Here is an 11,147-nt window from a genome sequence, read left to right as displayed (position 1 = left end):
AAACTCTTGGCCTCAAGAGATCCTCTTGCCTCAGCCTCCCAAAGTTCTGGGATTACAGGCATGAGCCAATACACCTGGCCTCCCTGTTGGATTTGTTTTTATTTATTTATTTTTAATTTTTAAGCCTGGTTTCCCAAGGTTCACACCTGGGCCAGTACCGTTTAGTGATGAGCCATGATTGGTCAGAAGAGTTCCCTAAGTGCCTTGCCTGGATATCTTTTCCAAAGGGATCTCTGTTAGAGATCAAACTTCAGGCAGTTTATAAGACAACCTTTGATTTACTTCCTGCTTGCCTAGGAACTCAAGGTCAACCAGAAGTGAGTGATTGGCACCTTCTCCTTTCTTAGGGCCTTCGTGGGCATGCCAGACTTTTATATTGCCAAGAATATGTTAGAGGTTTTCAAAGTTTCTTATGGTCATCTAGTTCTCCCAGAATTCCCTTTTAATTCTAGTCTAGGTTCTTATTTGCCCCAACTGAAATCTCAGCCTTAGGCTGCTGAGTTGTTGCCTGCACTTTCCCATAGTTTCAGTAATGCCTTGCAGGTAGCCCCCTACTCTCCATCCCAGTATGCTCTTCCACTGCCAAGTGAGCAGAGCTTTGAGTGAAATCAAATATTCACCACACTTGGGAAATAGAAATCTTTCCAGGGTGCTGCAAAATATTGACTGTGCACTGGAGATGGTGTTTTTTTTTTTTTTTTTGAGATGGAGTCTCGCTCTGTCTCCCAGGCTGCAGTGCAGTGGCGAGATCTCGGCTCACTGCAAGCTCCGCCTCCCGGGTTCACACCATTCTCCTGCCTCAGCCTCCCAAGTAGCTGGGACTACAGGCGCCCGCCACCACGCCCGGCTAATTTTTTGTATTTTTAGTAGAGATGGAGTTTCACCATGTTAACCAGGATGGTCTTGATCTCCTGACCTCGTGATCTGCCCACCTCAGCCTCACAAAGTGCTGGGATTACAGGCGTGAGCCACTGCGCCCAGCCTGGAGATGGTGTTTTTAAGGGAGCTCGAAAAGAGGTATGATTGTTCCATTGTCTGCAGTGCTGCTGTTTGTTGGCTACCACAACGCTGAACTGGGGAACAAGGGGGAATGAGAATTGCCCCGAGTCAAAATGTCACAGATGCCAGTAGTTTCCATAGTTTGTCTTTCATAGAGGTTTTTAGTTTTATTCTATGGCTTTGGATAATTGTCAGGGGTGGTTGGTTCTAGTTGTTTTGCCTATATTTTTATTGTTTTTGAAGACAAGAAAGTTTACCCAGGCCCTTCTTCTGCATTTTTAGAAGTCCATCTTCTCCTTCCTTTTCTATTTTCTGAAGAGTTTGTCTTGAGTTAGTATTATTTCTTCTTTAAATGTCTGGGAAATTTTTCCAATGAAACCATCTAGGCTCAGGGATTTCTTTTTGGGGAGGTTTTTAACTTTTCAAACTTTTGGCCAGGCGCGGTGGCTCATGCCTGTAATCCCAGCACTTTGGGAGGCCAAGGCGGGAGGATCGTCTGAGGTCAGGAGTTTGAGACCAGCCTGGCCAACATGGCAAAACCCCGTGTCTACTAAAAATACAAAAATTAGCCAGGTGTGGTAGCGGTGGCACACGCCTGTAATCCCAGCTACCAGGGAGGCTGAGACAGGAGAAGCGCTTGAACCCAGGAGGTGGAGGTTGCAGTGAGCTGAGATTGTGCCACTGCCCTCCAGCCTGGGTGACAGAGTGAGACTCCATCTCAAAAAAAAAATTTTTTTCAAAAATAAATCACATTTTTCAATAGTAGTTATAGGATTATTTTGATTACATATTTCATGTTAGGTGAGTTTCGGTAGTTTGTGGTTTTTGGGGGGACTTGTTCCATTTTGTCTATGCTGTTAAATTTTTGTGTTTACAGATAATATGAACATTATATTTAATATCTGGGGAATGACATCACCTTTCATTCCTGATATTTAATTTGTCTTCTCTTTTTTTCTTTGTGATTCTTGATAGAAGCTTATCAATTTTATCTTTACAAAGATCCAGTATTTGCTTTTATTGATGTTTTTCTCTACTGTTTTCCCATTTTAAATTTTATGGATTTCTGCTCTTTATTATTTTCTGCCTTCTACATGCCTTGTGGTTATTTTGATCATTTTTTTCCCCTAGCTTCTTTCTTTTTTTTTTTGAGACAGAGTCTCACTCTGTTGCCCTGGCTGGAGTGCAGTGGTGTGATCTCGGCTCACTGCAACCTCCGCCTCCCAGTTTCAAGCAATTCTCCTGCCTCAGCCTCTCGAGTAGCAGAGATTACAGGCACCCGCCACTTTACCCAGCTATTATTTTGTATTTTTAGTAGAGACTCGGTTTCACCATGTTGACCAGACTGGTCTTGATCTTCTGACCTTGTGATGCGCCCACCTCAGCCTCCCAAAGTGCTGGGATTACAGGTGTGAGCCACCGCTCATTATCTCTTATTTTTGTCCTTTAAAATCATTTGGGAGGCCGAGGCAGCAGGATTACTTGAGCCCAGGATTTCAAGACCACCCCTGGCAACATATTGACACCCCATATCTACAAAACATATTTTAAAAAAATTAGCCAGTCATGGTAGTGCACACCTGTAGTCCCAGCTATGCAGGAGGCTGAGGTAGGAGGATTCCTTGATCCTGGGAGGTTGAGGCTTCAGTGAACAGTTATTGTTATTGCACCACTGCACTCCATCCTGGGTGACGGAGTGAGACCCTTTTTCACAAAAAAGAAACCAAGATTTGAGTGCTTGAGGTATCATTGCTTCTAGGCCCTCTTAGCTGATAAGGAACTATACATATGTATACTAACATATATATATACACACATATCCCTACCTACGAATATTTCTATATGTAATCATCTGTATCTATATTAAGGTAAATTTGCATTCATATTGATGTCTCCAACTCTAATCCATTACCACATGGATCATTCTGCCCTTATCGACTTATCTATTTGCTTATCTGTAACCTCCCACTCCAGAAGTGAGAAACCTGGCTCCCACCATCCTCCAGCCATTTACTTGTTTAATTCCAGTATACAAGTGTCGTAGTTTCAGAATTTTAACCCAAACCCTAGTGGGAAACATTTTTATCAAGTAGAATACAATGCTTATGTACAGTTTCTTTTGCCTTCAGTATTACAGGTGCCACTCATTTCCAAAGTTATATATAGCATCTGTTCTTTTACCCGCTTATATGAGGTTGCTTCATACATTTTCAATATGGTTAGATGCTTTCGTCAAATTCTACATTCCCTTCTGGGATTCCCTGACCTCCTAAATTACTTTTTAAATTTACATATATTAAGGTTCATTCTTTGTGCCTTTTCTGTACATTTTGACAAATACATTCTATCCTGGGATCTCATGACCTCCTAAATGATTTTTTTTTTACCTTTGCATACATTGAAGTTTATTCTTTGTACTCCAGTATTCCCTAGGTTTTGATATATTATATTTTCTTTGTTGTTGTTGTTGAGATGGAGTCTCGCTCTGTCCCACAGGCTGGAGTGCAGTAGTTCGATCTCCACTCACTGCAAGCTCTGTCTCCCGGTTTCACGACATTCTCCTGCCTCAGCCTCCTGAGTAGCTGGGACTATAGGTGCCCACCACCATGCTCGGCTAATTTTTTGTATTTTTAGTAGAGATGGAGTTTCACAGTGTTAGCCAGGATGGTCTCGATCTCCTGACCTCATGATCCGCCCGCCTCGGCCTCCCAAAGTGCTGGGATTACAGGAGTAAGCCACTGCGCCCGGCCCTATATTTTCTTTTTTTTTTTTTTTTAAGTTCTAAATGTTTTCTAATTTCCCTTGAGACTCCCTCTTTGATCCATGGATTCTTGGTAGTGTGTTGTTTAATTTCGAAAAGTTTGGAGATTTTTCTCATTATCTCTTTTTTTTTTTTTTTTGAGACAGTCTCGCCCTGTCGCCCAGGCTGGAGTGCAGGGGTGCAATCTTGGCTCACTGCTACCTCCGCCTCCCGGGCTCAAGCGATTCTCTTGCATCAGCCTCCCAAGTAGCTGGGACTACAGGTGCCTGCCACCACGTCCAGCTAATTTTTGTATTTTTAGTAGAGACGATGTTTCACCATATTGGCCAGGCTTGTCTTGATTTCCTGACCTTGTGATCCTCCCGCCTCAGCCTCCCAAAGTGCTGGGATTACAGGTGTGTGCCACCACTCATTATCTCTTAGTTTTGTACTTTAAAATCATTATGGTTAGAGAACCATCCAGTCAGTCTGAGATATGTGGAGATTTTTTTTTTTTTTTTTTTTTTTGAGACAAAGTCTAGCTCTGTTCCCAAGGCTGGAGTGCAGTGGCGTGATCTCGACTCACTGCAACCTCTGCCTCCCAGGTTTAAGCGATCCTCCCACCTCAGTCTCCCGAGTAGCTTGGATTACAGGCACACATCACCACACCTGGCTAATTTTTCTATTTTTAGTAGAGACAGGATTTCACCATGTTGGCCAGGCTGGTCTCGAATTCCTGACCTCAGGTGAGCCACCACGCTCAGCCTGACATGTGGAGAATTTATCAAGTCCCTATGGCTATCTCACTTCTCAGATCTCCCTGTTAACCTCAGGCTAATGGAGTACCTGCTTCTAAAGTTCCAAATCAAGTGAATCCCCTATGGTAGCAGCAACAGCAGCCAACTTACTGTTTTCTCAGAATGCCCCACTTTGGTAGAATTGCTGGGCAACAGAGCTGGGTGGGGGTGATGGGAACAGCCTTGTGCAAAAACACCACGGATTGCACAGTTCTTACCTGAAAAGTTCAGTAGTTTTCACGAATAAATGCTTCTGATTTTGTTGTATTCCTTAGGACAAATTCTGGAGTACTAAAATGGTTGTTTTTGAATTTTGTCCAATTTTAGGATTCCTTTTGAGGGAGGTTTCTTAACGTCCCACTCTGTCATGCTGGAAGCCAGAAATTAGTTTTTTCAGTTGGCAGGAAGGAGAGTATCTGATTATTGTACTTCTGTTAAATTAACTTATTTATTAAAATATTTAGATGGGTTCCAAACCAGACTTTGTTATTTATCTATTTATTTTTTAGAGACAGGGTCTTGCTTTGTCACCCAGGCTAGAGTACAGTGGCTCAGTCATAGCTCACTGTAACCTCAATCTCTTGGGCTCAAGCTATCCTCCTGCCTCAGCCTCCCAAGTAGCTAGGACTATAGGCGTGTACCACTGTGCCTGGCTAATCTTTTTTAAAATATTTTTTTGTAGAGATGGGGTCTGGCTATGTTGCCCAGGCTGATTTCAAACTCCTGACCTCAAGCAATCCTCCCACCTCTGCCTCCAGAGTCATTGGGATTACAGGCGTGACCACTATGTCAGGCCCTTGAACCAGATTTAATATAAAAATGGTCATGTCTTCTTAAGTAGGAACTAAATTATCTTCATTTTCTCTTTCTTTTTATAACTCATGAAGGCCAAGTTCACAAAGACAGGGTGCTCCACACGTACCTTCCAGTAGTTTTGTTACCTTATTGCCTCTCACAGGAACAGGTGATTTCATATTTCTAGCTCCAATAGTGCTCTTTCAAAACTTGCTGACAGGCCGGGCGTGGTGGCTCACGCTTGTAATCCCAGCACTTTGGGAGGCCGAGGTGGGTAGATCACGAGGTCAGGAGATCGAGACCACGGTGAAACCCCGTCTCTACTAAAAATACAAAAAAATTAGCCGGGCGTGGTGGCGGGCGCCTGTAGTCCCAGCTACTCGGAGAGGCTGAGGCAGGAGAATGGCGTGAACCCCGGAGGCGGAGCTTGCAGTGAGCTGAGATTGTGCCACTGCACTCCAGCCTGGGCGACAGAGCGAGACTCCGTCTCAAGAAAAAAAAAAAAAAACTTGCTGACATTTCATCTTTTTCCCATTTGGCCAAGATTGGTGGACACATTTGTTGGCCTTAGCACAGCATTTCATAAGTTGTCAGCAGGGAGTTAATAGGTGTTACATGGTCAAATGCGAAATGTGGTATTAAATAATATAAATACCAATCTCTCCACTGTAGAATTTCTTAGGTCCTTTAATGTGCTAATATGAATTGAGAATGTCCAAGAAAGGAAATAATCTACAAAATCTCCCAAAACAATTTTACGAGGGAACCCATTTTAGGAAGCAGTGCTTGGCCAGGTGCAGTGGCTCATGCTTGTAATCCAACACTTGGGGAGGCTGAGGTGAGCAGATCACCTGAGGTCAGGAGTTCGAGACCAGCCAGACCAACATGGTGATACCCCATCTGTACTAAAAATGCAAAAAATAGCCGGGTGTGGTGGTGCACACCTGTAATCCCAGCTACTCGGGAGGCTGAGGCAGGAGAATTGCCTGAACCTGGGAAGCAGAGGTTGCAGTGAGCCGAGATCATGCCATTGCACTCCAGGCTGGGCAACAAGAGCAAAACTCCATCTCAACAACAACAGCAACAACAACAACAACAAAAAAAAAAAAAAAAAAAGGATAAATGGGCAGAATTGAAATTAAGGGAAGTGAAAACAGTATTGTCAGTAGATAGAATTTCATGATATTAAGGCATGCAAATGGTAAAAATGCAAGATTTGCAAGAAAGACATATAACTTTCAAATAGTTGGGTGAAATGGAGGATTTACAATAGAAAGTTTTCCTTCTGTACTTAAAAAAATTTGGCAGCTGCCACAGCATGTTTATGTTAGTGTTTAGTGTAAGATAATGAATCTGATCTAAAACAATTATATATTTAAGCTTAATAAGTGATACATGTTAGTTTAAGGATAATAAATAAAATAATGTACTTGTTCTGCAAGGACAACCATGATTTCCCAGGTCTTTGCCACCTAAACAAGTGGGAACCCTCGTGTTGTTGGCAGTAAAGAACTGTTGAAGCTTAATTTTTTTTTAAGCAGCATTTTATCTGAAAACAGCATTTCACTCACATTATTTTTTACTTATTTATTCTTTCTGAGACACGGTCTTGCTCTGTTGCCCAGGCTGGAGTGCAGTGGCGCGATCTTGGCTCACTGCAATCTCTGCCTCCCAGGTTCAAGCGATTCTCCTGCCTCGACCTCCAATTAGCTGGGATTACAGGTGTGCACCACCATGCCCGGCTAATTTTTGTATTTTTAGTAGAGACAAGGTTTAACCATGTTGGTCAGGCTGGTGTCGAACTTCTGACCTCATGTGATCCACCCACCTCGGCCTCCCAAAGTGCTGGGATTACAGGCATGAGCCACCGTGCCCAGCCTTTACTCATATTAATCTGGTGGTAGTTTGAAGAATATATTGGCTAGAGCCAAGGAGTGAGTCCATTTAGATCATTGCAATCATAGTAGTCTGTGCATGAGATAATTAAGAGCTTATAGAATGGTAGAAATGAAAGTGGACAAAAGACATTGTATAGGAGGAATTTCATGACGTAGTGATGGACTGGATATGTGTGTATTGGTGGGGAGATCCAAAGGATCTGAGTTTGATTGGTTTGGAAAAAAATTCAGTATCTTTAACAGAAGTATGACATTTAAGCAAATCATCATGCCAGGATTGTGATAGGTTTGACCCCAGGTATATTGACTTGAATTATTTATTTTTTAATTTAATTTTTTTAGAGACAGTGTCTCACTGTCACCCAGGTTGGAATGCAGTAGCATGATCATAGTTCACTGTAACCCTGCACTCTTGGGCTCAATCAAGCCTCCCACCTTAACTTCCCAAGTAGCTGGGACTACTGGTGTGTGCCACCATACCCAGCAAATTTTTTTTGAGATGAGATCCTCCTGTGTTGCCCAGGCTGGTCTTGAACTCCTGGCCTCAAGCAATCCTCCTGTGTCAGCCTCCTAAAGTACTAGGATTACAGATGTGAGTCACTGTGCCTGGCCTGAATTGAATAATTTATTAACATCCAAGTAGAAAAATACATTTGGGAGTTGGTTGTGAGATTGTGATTGAAGAGAGAAATCAAGGTATAGGATAAGAGATAGAAATAATGCAGTGGAGTGATCACTGAAACTGTCTGAATATAGGCATCACCTTGGAGGAAAGAACAAAAAAGAACATCAAGGACTGAACTCTGGTTTTATTCATTTCATCAATAAGAAATGAATATTAAAGAGCACATTTGAAGTTAGTATGTTATTACTACCTATCATAAACCACATTTGCATAGTACTTATTTTAATGTGCATTGATTGGGTATTTTCTGGCTTGTGAGCTTTGAATTAAGTGGTCTTTTATATTATGATATGAATAACTTTTAGATGAAATCAATAAATAAATGATCCTGCTTTATGTAAAACATAGATACTGAATAACATTCAAATAGCATTTTTTTTCCTTTTCATATGGCACATTGTTCTTGATAACTTTGTGTGTATATGTGTGTGTGTAGTTGTTCTTTCTGTTGCCTGCTTAAGAGACACAGTCTCGCTTTGTCACCCAGGCTGGAGTGCAGTGGTTGTTGCCCTAGTCCCTGTTTCATTTAAATACTTGTTTCAGTTTGTTAATTATTTTTTCCTCCACTTGTTGGCTATTGTGCCACTAGTTCAGCAGCCTTAATTTACTGCCAATTGAGTATTTAACATAACTTGTTAGACCAGAGTTATACGCAAGAAGAGTCCTAACATTGTATTTCCCTTAGTGGAGAAATATTCTTTTTTCTTTTCTCTTCTTTTTCTCCCTCCCACCCAGAAATCTTCTTTTTTTGTTTTTTGTTTTTTGTTTGTTTGGGGTTTTTTTTTTTTTTTTTTTTGTGGAATCTCACTCTGTCTCCCAGGCTGGAGTGCAGTAGCATGATCTCGGCTCACTGCAGCCTCCGCCACCCAGGTTCAAGCAATTCTCCTGCCTCAGCCTCCTGAGTAGCTGGGATTACAGGCGCCCACTACCATGGCCAGCTAATTTTGTATTTTTGGTAGAGACGGGGTTTCACCATGTTGGCCAAGCTGCCCTCAAACTCCTGACCTCAGGTGATCCACCCACCTTAGCCTCCCAAAATGATTGGATTACAGGCATGAGCCACTGTGCCAGCCCCAGAAATGTTCTTAAATTAATGACATTTAGACCTAACTTCTCTGCAACAAATGTTTTAGAAGCTGAAGGGATTCGGCACAAAAATATTTCTAAGAGAAGATGGATAGGCAAAACTGTGGGCATTGATACCTTCCTGTTTCTGGCTATCTTCTCTTTTTAATTCTACCTGCTGACATTCTTCTAGGTTGAGAACACAGTCTATAAAAGCTTCGGCTCCAAAGTCTTCCCCAACTTTGTTGTGCTCTTTGCTCCCTCGCTGGAATAAGCAGAGAATTAGTTGAATGTGCAAAGGGATAACAAGAAGAAATGATGCTTTTATTATAGACTGACTTTTGTGTCTCAGGATTTTATGTCTTAGAAAAATTGGGATTCCAACAAGTTAGTATGTCATTTTGATATATCATGGTTGCCCCAAATTAGTAAATGTTGTTTTAAAACTCTTGTATATGTGAATGTTCTGATCAATTCATTAAACTCTTCTTACACAACACTACTGTGTTTCCCTTTAATATTTAAGGCTGGGTGCGGTGGCTCACACCTGTAATCCCAGCACTTTGGGAGGCTGAGGCAGGCAGATCACTTGAGTCAGAAGTTTGAGACCAGCCTGGCAACGTGGTGAAACCCCGTCTCTACCAAAAATATAAAAATTAGCTGGACGTGGTGGTGTGCACCTTGATTCCAGCTACTCAGGAGGCTGAGGTGTGAGAATCGCTTGAACCCAGGAGGCAGAAGTTGTAGTGAGCCAAGATCGCGCCAGTGCACTCCAGTTTGGGTGACAAAGCGAGACTCTGTCTCAAAACAAACAAACAAAAATATTTAATCACCTTTGAATCTAAATTTTCAGTAGCACAGGGTTCATAGAAAATCACAAACTATGCATATGCAATCATTGAGATTGTCATGTTTCCCTTTATTAAGTAATATCTTCTTCCATTTCCTACTTTATTATATCAGTTGGCATTTGTTTTATTGTATTATTATTATTTTTTGAGACAGGGTCTTGCTCTGTTGCCCAGGCTGGAGTACAATGGCGTGATCTCGGTACACTGCAACCTCCGGCTCCCGGGTTCAAGCGATTCTCCTGCCTCAGCCTTCCGAGTAGCTGGGATTACAGGCGCACACCCCCACGCCTGGCTAATTTTTGTATTTTTAGTAGAGACGGGGTTTCATCATGTTGGCCAGGCAGGTCTCGAACTCCTGACCTCAGGTGATCTGCCCACCTCAGCAGTTGGCATTTATGATGGAGTACAACGGAAAGCCCACTGAACTGACAGTCAGGATATCTGGATTCTAGCCCCAGCATATGACTCCAGTTGTTAATCTTCTGGGTCCCAGTTTCACTGTATATAAAACAGAATGATACTTGTTTATATAACAGGCCTGTTATAAGTTTCAAAAAGTATTAATATGGAAGCTTCTTGCATTACCTCTTGCAATTTATTTTTGTATTTTTTCATGATTAAAAGAAGTACCATAACACATGTATAAGACATCTTCACATGCTTGTTAAATCCCTGGAACTGTTATTTTGCTTAAATTCACAACTGTATTTCCTAAAATTAATTTTAGACCCACTCTGTAAGCTTTTGGCTTATAATTCAGTCAGAGGAACTGGAACTCTATGAATATTTTCTATAAGAATGATATCGTAAGCATGAGTAATAGTACTCAATTATCATGTAAAGACTTAGTGTGATGTTCAGATTAGGAAAGTATACTTATGGAATTCTCTATAATTGATTTCTTTCATTTATTTGAACATCTTATGCTCCACAACTCATGAGGCTCATCAAACCATCTGTGTCTTCATTTCTGCTATTCTAGATACACATTCATCTTTTTAAATCGTAAACAGAAACATCAGTAAAAAATAAAATGAGATTCTAGTTTTCTGAAGCTTCTTGAAAGTCAGTATGGTATATTGAAAAGATAGAGTGTCTTTGTCTAGGCTTTAGAGTTCCAGGCCTGTCTCTGCTGGTAATTAGTTGCAAGAACTTGGGCATGTCAATTTACTTATTCTGGGCCTTGTTTTCCCATTATAAAAGTGGCTTGACGGCCGGGCGCGGTGGCTCACGCTTGTAATCCCAGCACTTTGGGAGGCCGAGGCGGGCGGATCACGAGGTCAGGAGATCGAGACCACGGTGAAACCCCGTCTCTAC

General features: G+C 41.8%; 1 protein-coding gene across 1 annotated transcript in view; it reads left to right on the top strand.

The window, feature by feature from the left end:
• The window catches only part of WNK3 (WNK lysine deficient protein kinase 3), a 150,942-nt gene extending 141,689 nt beyond the window's left edge, over positions 1-9,253 (top strand). The window contains exon 20 of the mRNA XM_032756198.2: positions 9,173-9,253. Within this exon, the coding sequence (XP_032612089.1) occupies positions 9,173-9,253 (81 nt within the window). The remainder of the gene's footprint in view (positions 1-9,172) is intronic.
• Positions 9,254-11,147: the final 1,894 nt, after the last annotated feature.

The sequence above is a fragment of the Hylobates moloch genome, unplaced genomic scaffold (assembly GCF_009828535.3).
Source record: "Hylobates moloch isolate HMO894 unplaced genomic scaffold, HMol_V3 SCAFFOLD_7, whole genome shotgun sequence".
NCBI lineage: Eukaryota > Metazoa > Chordata > Mammalia > Primates > Hylobatidae > Hylobates > Hylobates moloch.
This window is presented reverse-complemented; position numbering and strand designations above follow the sequence as displayed.